Source organism: Lacerta agilis, chromosome 8, assembly GCF_009819535.1.
Source record: "Lacerta agilis isolate rLacAgi1 chromosome 8, rLacAgi1.pri, whole genome shotgun sequence".
Classification (NCBI taxonomy): domain Eukaryota; kingdom Metazoa; phylum Chordata; class Lepidosauria; order Squamata; family Lacertidae; genus Lacerta; species Lacerta agilis.
Genome location: NC_046319.1, coordinates 69056716 through 69073326, shown reverse-complemented (window position 1 = coordinate 69073326; position 16611 = coordinate 69056716). Strand labels below are relative to the sequence as shown.

Genomic DNA, 16611 nt, shown 5'->3' with positions numbered 1-16611 from the left:
AGGGAAAAGGGAATGAAGGGGCAGCAGACGACAGGCTGAAGACAATAAAAGGCGAGAAAGCGATGAAGGAATGAGGGGAGGGGAGAAAAGAAAAGTTGAGTGAGGAAAATGGCAATGGCACAAGAAAGGAGGTAAAGTATGAAGGGTGGAGTGGAGAAGGCTGAAGGAAATATATCTGGGGCTGGGGTGGAAGAAATGGAAAGGACGCAAAGAGGAGCAGGAAAGGAGGAAGGGAAAGGGACAGAAAGCGAACGAGAATCAGGAGGAGGCTGAAGGAGACCGGCAGCACAAAAGGAAGGGAATATGAGGAGCGAGGGGAGAGAAAAAGGGCGAGAAGGGGAAGGGGCGAAGTCACGCAGGCACCCGATGGAGGGGAGAGAGAGAGAGAGAGAGAGAGAGAGAGAGAGAGAGAGAGAGAGACGGCCGGGAGGGGAGGGAGGCGCGAGAGGGAAGAGCAAAGCCTGACGCAGCGCCGGCAGCACTGTGAGTGGCTCTGCAGCCCCCACCACAGCCCGCCACCTTGAACGCACGACAGGCGCTCCTCCTTCGCCTCCGGGACAGGAGCTGCCTTGGGCAAGGGGGGGCAAAGGGCTGCCTCGGGCGGCGGGGACAGCAGCCTCCTCCTCCTCCACTGCCTCCCCCTCTTCTCCACTCCTCTCCTCCTGCCCCGCTTCTTCCTCAGCATGACACTGATCATTTTTGCTTTGGGGGGGAGCTGGCTTCAAGGGGGGGCAGCTGCCCCCTGCTGCCCCCCCTTGGGTACGCCCATGCTGTTTCCCTTGAAATACTGGCAGAAAGAATTAAGAGACTGTTTCTGTGGGACATGACATTTAGAAAATTATTGCTAAAAGCATCTCCTTGTCTGCCTGGTTGCTGTTAACATTCACAATTACATGTATCCAATTGCCAGACTTAGACCAGCTCTAAAACAGCTGTTATTTACTGACTGAGTCTTATCTGGAAAGTTTCCTTGAGGAACGGTGATTTATACTGAAGCTCTTTGCCTCTGCCTGTTTCTCAAAATAATATAGCAGGGACTCTGCAGCTGTTAACTCTGTCCTTGCCTGCGCTCTAAAAAACAAAACAAGATCATTTAAGCTTGGTAATAAGTGATGGCTGGGAAAGATGTGAGAAGATTCCTTTGAGGAATCGGTTCTTGGGCTCTTAGATCAAATTAAAAAGTAGCAATTAGAGACTAAACTAGAGGTTAAAATCAATAGAGGAAAAATTGATCAAACAAATCTGAGCTTGCAAGAGATAAGAAAGGACATAGGGTCCCTGAAGAAAGAGGTTCAGGAAGTGAGGACGGAGGCTAAATTGACATACACAAGACTACAGCATTTAGAAAATGTCAGTCTTCGACCTTGAAAGAGAGTAAGAAGCTATGGCAAATGCGCTTGCCTTCATACAGGTGAAAGAGTAAGAATCTCATCTCAGATTAAGAGGTGTTCCTCCAATTGAATCTGCAAATCTGCAGGAATTTTTAATAAAGGAGCCAGCTGCATTTTGGGACCTTAGAGCTGGGATCTTGGGTGGTAAAAGCTTACAGGTTCGGCCCTGAAGGCAAAAAGGATAAAAAAAATTGTGTATGATTGCATGATAATTTTCAATACAGTGGAACAAAGAGATAAAATTCTAAATCTACATTATACAAAAAAATCTAAAAATACAGGAACAGTTGATTGTGTTGCATAAGGAGATTCCAAAACACTTCCTGGGATTACATTGCCAGTTTTTGGACTTGGCAACTGCCCTTAGGAAAAGAAACATCTTCTTCCGCTGGGAATTCCCTCAAGGACTGAGCTTTAAATACCAGGGAAAGAAGATAAGGCTCAGGACACAGGACAAGAAGAGAAAGTTCTTGGAGAGGAACGCTAAGGACTTCGAAGCAGAAGTGAAGGACCAAGAATCAGAACTGGGAGCAGTGGGAGGTGGAGGAGCTGAAATTGTTACATCATTCTTAAAGCGATGACACCAAGAAATGAAACCCCAATTCTGCAAGGCTACTAATAATACCAGTCATTTTTTAATTATAAGAAGCAGCTAAGATTCAAATCCGTATTGAGACCTGAGGGTGTTAATGTGTTTAATAAGCCAAGAAAATTCTCCTACAAATGGAAACCAGATTTAACTGTTGACTAATTGTATACACCTGGAACTAATACTATGACTTTTTGTATGAGTGGCAGCTTGCAATACTAGCACATTACACAGTTTCTTGAATACCGTTGTAGTATAAGATTAGAAAGCTGAATTTGGTATGTATAAGCATTTTGTAAATATCATATGTTTATGATTTGAAGACTGTTATTTCCAATGCAATATGATTATAACATTTCACTTATGTATATTATTCAGATGTTGAAGAAATAGAAAGGCACAACAGAAAGAGTATGCCTCACTACATTATGAAGGAGTTTTGCAACTTTTGATATACTTATGGTATTCCTTGTTACAATCTTTTGGTGATATGTATTGAAAATATTGAATATATTACGTTTTGACTTATTTAATGTATAAGAATAGATTTACAACTGCATCATTTCATATCATTTAGGTCTCAAGCTGCTGAAGAAGCCGAAAGGCGAAACAGGTTGATTTTATTCCAGAAAACCTTGTTCTGCTTACAGCACCTTTTGGACTTCTTATTTCATTTTATGGGATCCATACGTATTGGGTTCCTTTTTGTACATTTGTCATAAATCTTTATATGTATTCATGTGACAGAGTTGTTGAGTGTCACTGTATTTCACTATATTGCTCACCCCGGTGTGGAGATAAAATTATATATTACATGCTATATTTTCAGCAGGTTACGTTTGTTGTGGTTTATGCTTGAGCTGTACGTAACCTAGGTTTGTTGCTGGATTGTTGGAACGTTCAGGGACTTAACTTTAAACAAAAAAGGAACCAGGTTCAAATGCTTTCCTAAAGCAAAATTTGGACGGAATTTGCTTACAAGAGACACAAGAAGCCACAGAAAAGTGTTGCAAAGTAAGAGACTTGGTCAAGAATTTATATCCTCCGACACGGTCAAGAAAAGAGGTATTGTGATATATGCTAGAGAGAGACTGGATCCAAAATTGATTTTTAAAGATGACGAAGGGAGAGAAATTGCTGTGGAAATTACCGCAGAAGGCAAAATAAAAAATAAAAAATTGATTGTGGGAGTTTATGCACCAAATGATGGCAAAGCAGGATTTTACAAAAATCTGGAGTCGAAGCTACTGGATTATTTGGATTACAAAATAATCTTGCTTGGAGATTTTAATGGCGTGGTCTCCACGTTAATGGACAGATCATTGAGACAGAAGATATCGAATGATAGCAGGTTGCTGAAATCCTTTTTTTACTTGGTGGACAACCTTGACTTGGTGGATACTTGGAGACTTAAAAATCCAACGCAAAAGCACTTTACATATTTTCTGCTGCAAAACAATCATTTACCAGATTGGACTATATCTGGATAACCAGGAGCCTTGCCCCAAAAATTGGTAAAACAGATATACTCCCAAAAATATGTTCTGATCATAATGCTGTCTTTATGGAATTAAAACTAACTCTGCAGGGAACCTTTAGATGGAGAATGAATGATGCTTTATTCAGGAATGACCAGATAGTTAAGAAGGCCCAAAAAACCCTGATGGATTATTTTGATTTCAACATGAATACAGATACAGACTTGAGGGTCATTTGGGACGCAAGTAAAGTGGTGATGGGAGGATTCCTGATTCAACAAAACTCTATCAAAAAGAAGGCCCAGAATGATAAAAAGGAATTAATTCTGTCTCAACTGAAAGAGAAAAAAAGGAAATTAAGAAGTAATCCGAAAAATCAACAGATCCAAAAAGAAATAAAGGCATTACAGCAACAGTTTTCACAAACTATAAATCAAGAAATTCAATGGAAGATCAAAATTGTGAAACAAAAGAACTTTGAATCTGCAAATAAATGTGGAAAATTATTGGCATGGCAATTTAAAAAGAGACAGAAACAGAATACTGTTACACATATTGTGGTCAACGGAAAATCTATTGAAAAACTTGCAGAGATTAGGAATTTTTTTTCAAAAATACTATAAACATCTGTACAAGAGAGAAAAGGAGGACAAGGATAAAATCCAAAATTAACCAGATAGAAATTGGCAAAGTCCCAGGGCCTGATGGACTTTCAGCTAAATATTATAAGACTCTGAAAGAATGGCTGATAAATCCTCTGAAGGAAGTTTGCAATAAAATTTTAAGGGGGGCCAGGCACCCGAGACCTGGAAAGATGCCTACATTACTCTGATCCCCAAGCCTGATACAGATAGAGCTCAGGTGAAGAATTATCGCCCAATCTCGTTATTGAATGTGGATTATAATTTTTTTGCAAATATTTTGGCTAGAAGGCTGAAGAAGGCTTTGAGTGATATTATAAATAAAGACCAGGCAGGATTCCTGCCTGGGAGATATATGAAAGATAAGGTTTGTAATGTTATTCACATTTTGGAAATATTAGAGGCTAAAAAGGACTGTAAAGCTATTTTGATGTTTATTGATGCTGAGAAGGCTTTCAATAACGTATCTTGGAGTGTCATGAAGATGAATTTGCTTAATATGGGGGTTGGACAAAGTTTTATAAACGGTATCAATGCAATATATTCTGAGCAGAAAGCAAAAATTATTATAAATAATGTGGTGTCAGAAGAGCTTAGAATTGAAAAAGGGACCAGGCAAGGGTGTCCTCTCCCCCCCTCTTTATTTCAGTACTGGAGGTATTTCTAGAAATGTTAAGGAAACACATAGAAGTTAAAGGTATTGTAGTAGGTGTTGTAATTCCCATTCCACCTTAATAAGAGACTGAGGATGGAAGCTTGTCACATGTCTGTATAGTGTTCCAGTGTGCTGCTGGGAACTTCCATTTCTCAGTCTGTACTTTCGTTTTCCGAACATGGAGGTGACTGCACGTGTGCATTCTTTTGTCCTCATGTTCACGTAATAAATGCTTGTATATAATGCTCATGCCAGCCTCTGTGGTGCATCTTCTGCTGCTGAATGGATTGAAAAGAGTGCCTGGCTTTCTGAAGCTAGGTCTCTGGTTTTCTGCTGCTGTTCCAGAGCTTTGAAGTCCGACCGGCAGTTCGGCCAGGGGTGTTTGGGCCAGCAGGGAGCATGCCCGTTGTTCCTGTTTCCCTGGACAAATTACAACAACTGGGTTATGGGCCCAGATTCACAGCACTGCAACAGAGGTATGTGGAGGAGCGAAACAAGCATAAATCCTGGTCAGCGGCTAGAAGACTTTGATGTCTGTGCCAAGCGTAATTAAGGCTGGAGGAAAGCAGGTCGTAAATCTGCTGAGATAGTGAAGCTGTAAAATAGACTGTGTTCCTGGCTGAAGTGTGCAGTGAAAGCAGGAATGGATCTTTCTGATAGAGAGATGGGGGAAACCAATGTCCACGTTTAAACGGACAGAACTATCAGACTTCGGCAGTCTATTGTGAAGCTCAATTAAGACGGCATGCAGTATGGCACACTGTGAAAGACGCTGCTCCCGCTCCTATCACTGCTGCATGGTCTGCTGCAGACTCGAAGGCGATGCAGACTTGAAGGCGATGATTGTTAAATCAGTATCTCTGGAGGAGCTAATAATGCTCAATGGCAAAATGTCTGCTCGTGAGATGTGGCAAGCCTTAAGGACTGCCCATATGAGGCAAGAGGCGGGGTCTGTGCTTCTCTACTTCAGGAAGCTGCACACTAAGAAGCTTGAGCCAGGGGGTGATGTGAGAGCCCATGTCTTGGAGTTATTAAGACTGAGACAGGAATTGGTGCACAGAAGGTTCAATGTGCCAGAAGCTTTATTTTCTGTACTGATTTTGGACTCTTTGGATCAAAGCTACAGTGCGATAGCCAGCCAGCTGGCAACTCTTCCTGCACAAGAGCTAACTGCAGCTAAAGTAACTGCAGTCCTGCAGAATGAATATGATCGACGCAACGCAGCAGCTCCCGATTGCCCACTTGAGGGGAGCAAGCAGCCACGTCGTCTGGTACAGCGTTGCAGCCACCAGGGGGAGCTAAGGCCTTATCAGCTGTGAGATGCTGAAACTGTGGAATTCAAGACCACCTCCAACAAAGTTGTCCCGAGGCAAAAGGCAAACAAAAGCAAAAGTCTGCATATGGCAAGAAGACAGGGACCCGAAGGTCAAGGAATGTGCAAAACAAGGTTTTTGTTGCACGAACAGATACTGCAAAGACTGAAGGCAGATTTGTTGTGGATTCTGCAGCGACACACCACATCTGCAAAGATCGGCAACTGTTTGTTTCCTGCAAGCCAAAGGATGGCAAGATACATCAGGCTGATGGAACTTCGATCTGGATTGCTGGAGAAGGCCAGGTGGAACTCCGGAGTTTGCAGTCAACTATCACCAAAGTACTGTATGTTCCTGAGTCAGCTGAGAACCTACTGAGTGTTCCCCAGCTCACAGAGAAGAATTTTGACGTTCTCTTTAGGAAGGGCCTCTGCGTCATCAGCAAGGACGATGAGGAACTCTTATGTGCTGACTATGTGAACAGTTTATTTCAAATTGCTTATGATGTTGACAATGTGCAGAATGATGATTCTTGTTGTGTGGCGAGTGCTAACAAAGTTCTCCATGCAGATTGTATACACACTCACCACAGGAGATTTGGTCACATGTCCTGGCAGACGCTGACCACAATGCCAGAAGTAGTTGAGGGTCTAACCATTAAGCCCTGTAAATTCTACATGAAGTGCAAATTGTGTGCAGAGCACAAAGTGAGGGTGGCTCCTAAGGGCAAGGTATCTGGCAGGCAGGCTTCAAAACCCTACCAGATTGTCCATGCAGACCTAGTTGGTCCACTAGCGCCCTCTCTTGGTGGAGCGAAGTACTTTATGGTTTTGATTGATTCTTACTCTAGATTCATTCATGTGTACTTGCTCAAACAAAAGTCAGATACATTCTCCAAATTCAAGGAATTCTATGCTTGGTTGAGAAATGCCCATGGAAAGCAACTACAATGTCTTTTTACTGACAGAGGAGGGGAATTCACTTCTCAGCAGTTTGAGGCTTTTCTGACTGAGAAGGGAATCCAACATGATCTCACTTGTCCACGATCCCCATGGGAAAATGGACTTTGCGAAAGAGCAAACCAGACGTTACTACAGGGTCTGAAGACTCAGTTGCATGATGCTAATCTTTCAGAAGCGTATTGGGCAGAATCTCTAGAACATTTTGTGTATTCTTACAACAGGAGGCTGTCTACACCCATAGGTTGTACCCCCTATGAAAGGATGTTTGGCAAGAAGCCTTATGTCAAGCACATGAGAATCTTTGGTTCTGATATGTGGGTACATACTCCACAGAGCAGCAAGCTCAGAAAGCATGGTGTACATGGGATATTTGTAGGGTATGAGAAAGGTGCATACCGAGTTTACATGCCCGACACAAAGACAGTGCGATTCACCAGGAGTGTGGAGTATTGTGCCAAGTGGGGGGACAATGTGGGGATTTTTCAGAGTCATCCTGATACTGAGAAAACAGAGGAAGCTGAGGATGATGATCAGAGTTCAGATTCCGATTCAGTGGGAGGTGCTGGTGCTGCTGATAGTGACAGCGATACAGCAGATTACCAGAGTGCCAAAGCCTCGATTAGACCATCAGATGGGTCTGATGTTGAATTGGAAGAACCACTGTTCACCATTGGCAATTTTTCTCCTAAGAAGGAGAAGGTGAGCATTGAAGACTTGCGTCTGATGCGCCGGTCAGAAAGGGCCACGAAGGGCAAACGGCCTAAAAGGTTTGATGAAGAGTTTGCCAGCACAGCTACTGCTGTAGTTGGTAGCTCAAAGAAGGTATGGGAACCTTCAAGTTTTCAGGAGGTAAACAAACTCTCCTCTGAGAATGCTGAGCCATGGCTTAAGGCCATAGATGATGAGCTTAACTCCTTGGATAGGAACCAAACCTGGGAACTAGTTCCAGCAGTTCCAGGGATGCGACTGGTTGGGAGTAAATGGGTTTTTAAGGCGAAGACCAATCAAAATGGAAAGATTGTGAGGCATAAAGCCAGGTTGGTAGCCAGAGGTATAAGACTCATGCTCAAAATTGCGGCAGAGGAAAAACTTCACGTTTCCCACCATGACGTGAATGCAGCATTTTTGTATGGGATTCTAGAAGAAGAACTGTACATGCTTCCACCAGATGGAGTGCAAGTACAGAAATGGATGGTTTGTAAACTTAAGAAATCCCTATATGATCTGAAGCAGAGTGCCAGGTGTTGGAACACCAAACTTACAGAGACATTGCTCTCTCTTGGTTTTCACCAGGGAAAGGCAGATCAGTGTGTGTTCGTGAAAGGGGAGGGGCAACACAAACTGTATTGTGTTTGTTTTGTCGACGATCTTTTGTTGTTTTGGAAAGATCAAGAGGTATACCAAAATACCCTAGCACTACTTAAACAACACTTTGAGATGAAGGATCTTGGCCAGGTATCCAACTACCTTTCTCTGCAGGTTGAAAAGGACCAGACAGGTAATTTTCTGGTTCACCAAACACAGAAAATCACTGATGTGCTAAACAGACTTAAATTGACTGATGCGAATCCTGTGGACACCCCGATGGTAACAGGTTTTCAAAGAAATGAAAATGCTGAGATGTTTTCTGACATAACGCTGTATAGATGCATTCTGGGCAAACTAAATTTCATTGCCAGATGCTCCAGACCTGATATTGCTGCGAGCACTAACCTGCTCAGCAGACATGCTAACAATCCGTCAGTCCAGGATTGGAAAGCTTTGAAACGCGTAGCTCGCTATCTAAAAGGGACTATGCACTATAGATTGAGATTCACCAGTCAGAAGACTGGAGGTCTTGAGGTTTTTGTGCATGCAAGTTTTGGAAGTGACACCACAGATGGTACAAGCACTTCTGGAGTATGCTATGTGTACAACAACTGTCTGTTTGACTGACTGTGCAAGAAGCAGGCGACAGTAAGTTTAAGTTCTTGTGAGGCAGAACTAAATGCACTGTCATTTTCACTCATTGACTGTGAATGGTTAATACAACTGTTCAAGGACATTGGAGTCAATGTGACTTGTCCTGTACAAGTATACCAAGACAACAGGTCTTGTTTGGCTTTGCTTAATTCAGAGAGTTGCAAGCAAAGAACCAAGTACTTGCAGATTAAGTTACATCGTGCAAGGGAGTGTATCCAAAAAGGAATCATTCAGGTATCGTACATGCCAGGTAATGAGATTCCTGCAGACTTGTTGTCTAAGGTAGTTAATAGAGAACAACTTCAGGTGTACGTTCGGAAACTACAATTGGTGTCTAATGCCAAAGCTTAAGGTTACATGGAAAGGGGGAGGATGTTGTAATTCCCATTCCACCTTAATAACGGACTGAGGATGGAAGCTTGTCACATGTCTGTATGGTGTTCCAGTGTGCTGCTGGGAACTTCTGTTCCTCAGTCTGTACTTTCATTTTCGTTTTCCGAACATGGAGGTGACTGCACGTGTGCATTCTTTTGTCCTCATGTTTGCCTAATAAATGCTTGTATATAATGTTCATGCCAGCCTCTGTGGTGCATCTTCTGCTGCTGAATGGATTGAAAAGAGTGCCTGGCTTTCTGAAGCTAGGTCTCTGGTTTTCTGCTGCTGTTCCAGGGCTTCGAAGTCCAACCGGCAGTTCGGCCGGGGGGTGTTTGGGCCAGCAGGGAGCATGCCCATTGTTCCCGTTTCCATGGACAAATTACAACAGTAGGTTCAAAGCAATATAAATTAAAAGCCTTTGCAGACGATTTAGTGTTGACTCTGCATGAGTGTGAAAGTTTGAAAAGCTTAGTGGGTCGTAACGTCTTCACCCCCGCTGAGACTGCAGACAAAAGTCATAAATTTTCAGCCCAGCACGCTTCCCAGTCTTTGCTCCGATCGGCTAATTAGCAGAGTGAACGCGCAGCGTGCTTTATGTCTGAAGTGAGAAGTTGCAGTCTCAGTAAATCTTCTGGACACAGCTGCTTCTAACAACTAGCGTTTATTTCAGAAGCAAGGAAAAACAAATACAGACGCTGGAAGAAAGCAAACCCATGGCTGCTCTTCCCAGTGGAAAACCGAAAACATACAGAACAATACAGACAAAGTAACACCCAGTGTCAGAATGCATATCCGGTGGACTGTTAACCCTGTGTTAACCAGAAACCCCACAATGACCCGGAAACTAGTGCTTGTAAAGCACTTGAGTTGTTGCAACTTGAGTTGTTGGGCAACTCTCTGGTTTTGAGTTGAACTAAAACAAAACTAAAATGTTGAATAAAAATCTAACCACAGAAGAAATGGAGAAATTGGAGGAAATTACAGGTTTGAATTTTGTCAAAAAGGTGAAGTATCTAGGTGTAAATATGACTGCTAAAATTAAAATCTGTTTAAAGATAATTATGAAAAATATGGAATGAAATTAAGAGAGATTTAGACACTTGTTCCAATTTGAAGTTATCTTTGTCAGGCCGAATTTCTGCTGTGAAAATGAATGTGCTGCCTAAAATGCTGTTTTTATTCCAAGTGATACCAATAGTGGACAACATGAAATGTTTCAGAGAGTGGCAAAAGAGGCTATCTAAATTTATCTAGCAGGGGAAGAAGCCCAGAATTAAGTTTAAGTTATTAACACCCACCAAAGAAAGAGGCAGATTTGCCCTGCCAGATTTAAAGTTATACTTTGAAGCTGCTGCTCTTTGTTGGTTGAAGGAATGGTGTACATTGGAAAATGCCAACCTGTTGGACTTGGAAGGTCATGACAATGTTTTTGGATGGCATGCATATCTGTGGTATGATAAGATAAAGGCCCACAAAGGTTTAAAAAACCATATAATAATAACATCATTGTTTAATGTTTGGATTAGATACAAAGATTTATTGGAAAAGAAAACACCTAGGTGGATTTCACCATTGGAGGCTAAGGCCCATGTAAGATTGAACACAGAAACCAAGTGGTTAAAATATAGCGACCTGTTGTTAGAGAGTGAAGATAAATTTAAATTGAAGTCATATGAACAACTTAAAGATAAATTAAATGATTGGTTACAATATCACCAAATAAATGAAATGTTTAAGTATGACTGTAGAAATACAGGTTTTCAATCTGAAAAATCCAGATTGGAATTGGAATTGCTTGAGACTAAGACAAAGAATCTTTCTAAAATGTATAATTTATTACTGGAGTGGCATACAAAAGACGAACAAGTGAACTCTGTTATGATTGATTGGGCAAAGGATGTGGGTCACAATATAATGCTGAATTACTGGGAGAGATTGTGGAAAAAGGTATGAATTTTGCTGCGTGTACTGCTCTGAAAGAAAACATGAAGAAAATGATGTATAGGTGGTACTTAACACCTGTTAAATTAGCCAAGATGCACTATACAGCTGATAGTTACAGGTGGGTAGCCATGTTGGTGTGCCATAGTCGAAACAAAATAGAAAAGAAATTGCTACTGGAAAGAATTTTCTATTTTGTTTATACAGCTGATAATAAATGTTGGAAATGTAAAGAGGAAGAAGGTACATTTTTCCACATGTGGTGGACCGGCCCCAAAGTAAAAGACTTCTGGGAAAAGATTTATAACAAAATGAAAAAGGTGTTGAAAAACACATTTGTTAAAAAAACCAGAAGAATTTTTACTTGGAATTATTGGAGGAGAAATCCCCAAAAAGAACATTACGTTCTTTTTGTATGCCACAACAGCTGCTAGACTACTTCTTGCCAAAAATTGGAAGAAACATGGCAAATGAAGATGATGGACTTTATGTAACTTGCTGAACTGATGGGGAGACTGCGCGACCAGACAGAAGATGCGGTGGAAGAAGATTGGAAGAAATTCAAAGCTTATTTTTTAAAAAAAATATTGCAATATATAGAATTATGGACTCGTAGAGGAGGAGTTATAGGCTTGCAGCATGAAGTTTGATTTTAGTATAGAATTTTTGTTTTTTTATGGTGAAGTAATAATATAGGTTAATAATAGCTAAATTGGTAATTATTATTAATACGTTAAGTATGATAAACCAAACTGCTAAGGATGATTTAACAATGAAAATCAGATGGGAAGGACCGAGGGAAGTCAGCTAACAGTGTTAATGAAAGTTAGAGGAGAAAAAAGAATCTTTTTATGTTTTTTTCTTTTTAAGGCTTTTGTATGTTTATTATGTTTTGTATATTTTTGTATGCTTGTTTTGAAAAAATATATTTAAAAAAGTAATAATCTGTATGTTTTTGATAATATCTTTTTATTATTTAATAATAGTTTTATAGTTTTCTTTCTCAATTCAATATCTTTGTGTCAAATCCATCTTTGTGTGTCTGATTTTAAAATTTCATTTAGTTGGTAATATTGACGGGAGTTCACAACTGCCTGCTTGAGTTTTTGTATTTTTTATTTTAAATTGATTATTTTTTTCTTCTAATATTTCCTTGTATGTCAGCCAATTAATGTCCATGTGTTGTCAATTTCACCACAGTATACCTTCCAAGAATTCTGGGATTCTTGCCCCATAGCATGCTGAATAGCGAGCAGAGGATGAAGATCCATTCAAATTCTTATGTTCCTCTAATTGCTTTTCCGAGGGCCATATATTAATGCACAATGACTGACAGGTGGATTTCCTCCTAGGTACCCATTGGATGGCAGATATCTTGAGCTTAATCTTGAGCCATGGGGACCCCTCATGGGTTCAGAGTGTACCACTGTGGGAAAGGGCACCCTGGATTGAGTTGGATAATCTTTTGCCGATTGCCTTGAAAAATCCTTCCCCCAGGATCCTGAATACTCACCTGCCATTCCAGCTTTTCCCCAAGTCCTTCCTCCACTCCAAGGCCAAGGTAAGAGAGGAACGATGGACACATTAATCCTGTCTTTTTCACACACAGATGTATGGGATTCTGGAAGACAAACACTTGACACAGTCTGTTTATATGAGGATGTCATTTTTTGTACTAGAGAATGGGGAGGAATATTGGGAATCTCCTTAGCAGTTTCCTGGTTGTGGGAAAACTTGAACTGGTCCACATGCATGGTCAGCCCAGGTCCTCACTGGAGGCTTCCTCTGTTCTCATGACAGGCTTTATTTATCATGCCTTCAGTTTGCTGCCACACTCTGCCTAATGTTAGTATTGGGCTGCCGGGGCTCTCCCTCAATATAGTTCTTCCTCTGTTACAGGTAGTCTATACTCTGCGTAACCCTAGAGATGCGATGGTTTCAGGCTACCACTTCATCAAAGGCTTTAAAGAATTGAAGGACCCTGGAACTGTGGAAGAATACATGGAGAGATTCCTGAGTGGGGAAAGTATGGAAGGAGGCAAATCAGCCACTCTTGTTTGCTGTGACCCAGCACCAGTGATGTCCACCACCAGAAAGTATTTATTTTTACATAACTCTACAGTCCTACCAGAGAACTATAATTCCCAGTTGGATACATGGAGAAGGGGAGAAATGCGGGGTAGTCCTACATTTCTCATTTGCTTTCAAAGAAAATGTCCTTTCAGATGGGCGAGATTGGCACTAAAATGAGAACAGGGTGAAACTTAAAGTAAGCCCTTAACAGCTGGGTGAGATTGGAACCAACAAGAGAATAGATTAAAATCGATGATAGCAGACATTCTCACTGGTGGCAGAAACAAAAAGAAACCTTAATGGAGAAAGCCCATTAAAGCATAAGATTCTCGACTCATTCAAAGCTTTACTTCTCCCGTACATGGATAATGTCATTACACAGAGCAATCAGTAGGTGGCCTTGGACTTAAGGTAGCGTTGAAGTCTCGTGTTACTGATTTTGTTTTTAAGGGACAATGCAGTTATTTCTCCAGTTGCTGACTGCTGTTTCCTCTACATCTACAATAGCATTCCCTACTTCCCCACCATAACTCCTTACATTTCACCATTGCTTCCTCTTTGCTCTTCCAGTTGATTTTGGTTCCTGGTTTGACCACGTGAAGGGGTGGGTGCAGATGAAGGAGAGAGCCAACATCTTCTTCATCACCTATGAAGAACTACAGCAGGTAAAGGTCCAATTTTAACTGTTGACATGCTGACGGGATAGGGCCCCTATTTTAACATTATTCACACATGAAGCCGCCTTAAAAAAAGCAAGGTCTCTTGCTGACTCAGATGCCTCTTGGATCCTGTGCTGGCTGAGGGGAAGGTGGAGACAGAGTGGCTTCTGCACTGTGATAGCAGCAAATTCCACATCCTCACGATATTCATCTTGCCCAATGCACATTGCAAACTGGAAGAAACGCCTTCTGTCTTCCTCTTGATCATGGGCAAGCTCTCTAGTCTTCATCATGGGTAGATTCACAGCCATTTGCTTTTGCTTTCTGCAGGACCTTCGAGGCAGCGTGCAGAAGATCTGTCATTTTCTTGGCAAGGAGCTGAACAGCCAACAAATTGAGTCTGTGGTGGAAAACGCCTCCTTCCAGAAGATGAAGGACAACAAGATGTCCAGCTCTTCCACAACACCAGAGAATATTTTTGACCATACAAAGGCAACACTCATGAGGAAAGGTAAAAACATTGGTTGCCAGGGAGTGCCAAGGAATTAGTCCATAATGCTGCATGCCAGGGGTGAAGAACCTCTTTTATTTCTGTGGATGTTTTATTCATCACAATAAAAGTCAATCAGCAACCAGTCAATAGAGTGTCTGACTGTGAACACAGTTTGAAGGTCCATAAAATGGGCAGTTTGCAGCATTGTATACCTTTCTCACTGTGCAACATCCCACCTAAGTCTATCTATTTCATGGATGTCCATATCAAAATAAGAATGATACTGAAACAGACAGTCTGTAGAACAAGGGTGTGTCTGCACGATTTGGAGACCTCAATAATTCTGGGGACTCCCTGAAAATAGGTTGCAGATTTTCCAGGTAATCAAGACACAGTAGTTGCCTAAGGGTTGTTTATGCTAGATTTGGCAGGTTCTCTGCCTTTCACATCTACAGTATTTGGAAAGCAAGCATAAATTCAGCAGGCAGAACAACAACTCTCTGAGGTGCAATAAGAAAGCATGGCTGGATGAGACACCCAGCTGGTCCAGGTACCCAACATGCAAGAATTAGTGCTCGTAGTGTGCCATGTCAGGAGGGCGGGAATGGCTTGGGAGGGGCTCAGGGCAAACCGTTAGGGGGCGTGTTCTTTCTCCCCTAACATCAGATACCTGAGGGGTTGCCTGCCTCACAGCTGAACATGAGGAGGAAACGTCCCAATTTAAGTTGAAGTAATTTCAGGTGAAATTACTTTGTGGTTGCCACTTGCTCTTGTGTTGTTCTAGGGATCTCCGGGGACTGGAAGAACCTCCTGACAGTGGCACAGAGCGAACGCTTTGACCGTGTTTACTGGGAGAACATGTGTGGTGTGAATAATATGACCTTCCCTTGGGAATGAAGAATCCCAGATTGTTGCTCCTGCTGTTCTCCACATTCTTATGTATCATATGGTTTTGCTATTTTCTGCTAAATAAACAAATACCTGATCAGTAATGGTACAGTACGTCTTTATTTTTTTACCAAATCACAAAGTGTCTTTAGAGCTCGGAGGTCTAACTGCATCAGCTACAGGAGAAATATTGAGACCGAGATGGCCCTTGAACCCAGCCTTCATAGACCTGACAAAGGCCTTCAACCTCATCAACCCAAAAGGACTCTTCACACTACTCAAGATAGGATGCCCGCGAGATGATTGTGTTCTTCCATGATAACATGCCTGGCACCATCCAATATGACGACACATCCTCAGATGCCTTCCCTATTGGTGTTCTTTTCTTAAATGCATGAACTGCTCTTATAAAAGTTCCTCTTTGAATGCTAAAGAGCAGGGTAAAATGAATAAATTTATATAACATGTTAGAGACCGGGTAAATGAACATTTCTTTGTTCATTCATAAATATATTCTTATACCACTGTATCATAAAACCAAACAGTAAAATCACAAAAAGCTAAGAAAAAGTTTTTAAAAAAAACAAATTAGGACTTCCGGTGAAGGCGCCGGTCCGTTTGCAGTCGGGAGCACATCGCTCCGGTAGTTTTGGGGTGCATGTAACCGCGCTACAGTGTTATGTGGTCTTGGCGGCTGCTCCCAGTCACCAGTCTAGCTGCCGCTTTCTGGATTAGTTGTAGTTTCCGGGTCATCTTCAAAAGTAGCCCCACATAGAGCTCATTGCAGTAATCCAAACGACAGATAACCAGAACATGCACCACTCTGGCGAGACAGTCCGAGGGCAGGTAGGGTCTCTGCCTGCATACCAGATGGAGCTGATAAACAGCTGCCCTGGACACAGAACTGACCTGCGCCTCCATGGACAGCTGCGAGTCCAAAATGACTCCCAGGCTGTGCACCTGGTCCTTCAGGGGCACAGTAATCCCATTCAGGACCAGGGAGTTCTCCACACCTGCTCACCTCCTGTCCCCCCAAAACAGCACTTCTGTCTTATCAGCATTCAACCTCAATCTGTTAGCAGCCATCTATCCTCCAACCCCCTCCAGAGCTTTACTGCCTTCACTGGTTCCAAACCCCCTGATGATCTCTCCCAGCATGTAGATGTTGAAAAGCATGGGGGAGAGGACAGA

At 42.0% G+C, this 16611-nt stretch overlaps 1 protein-coding gene across 1 annotated transcript in view; it reads left to right on the top strand.

Annotated features, from left to right (window-relative positions):
* Positions 1–15515, top strand: part of LOC117051589 (sulfotransferase 2B1-like) — a 48906-nt gene extending 33391 nt beyond the window's left edge. Inside the window, exons 5-7 of the mRNA XM_033158132.1 lie at positions 13951–14045; positions 14370–14550; positions 15317–15515. Coding sequence (XP_033014023.1) covers positions 13951–14045; positions 14370–14550; positions 15317–15429 — 389 coding nt within the window. The 3' untranslated portion in view covers positions 15430–15515. The remainder of the gene's footprint in view (positions 1–13950; positions 14046–14369; positions 14551–15316) is intronic.
* Positions 15516–16611: the final 1096 nt, after the last annotated feature.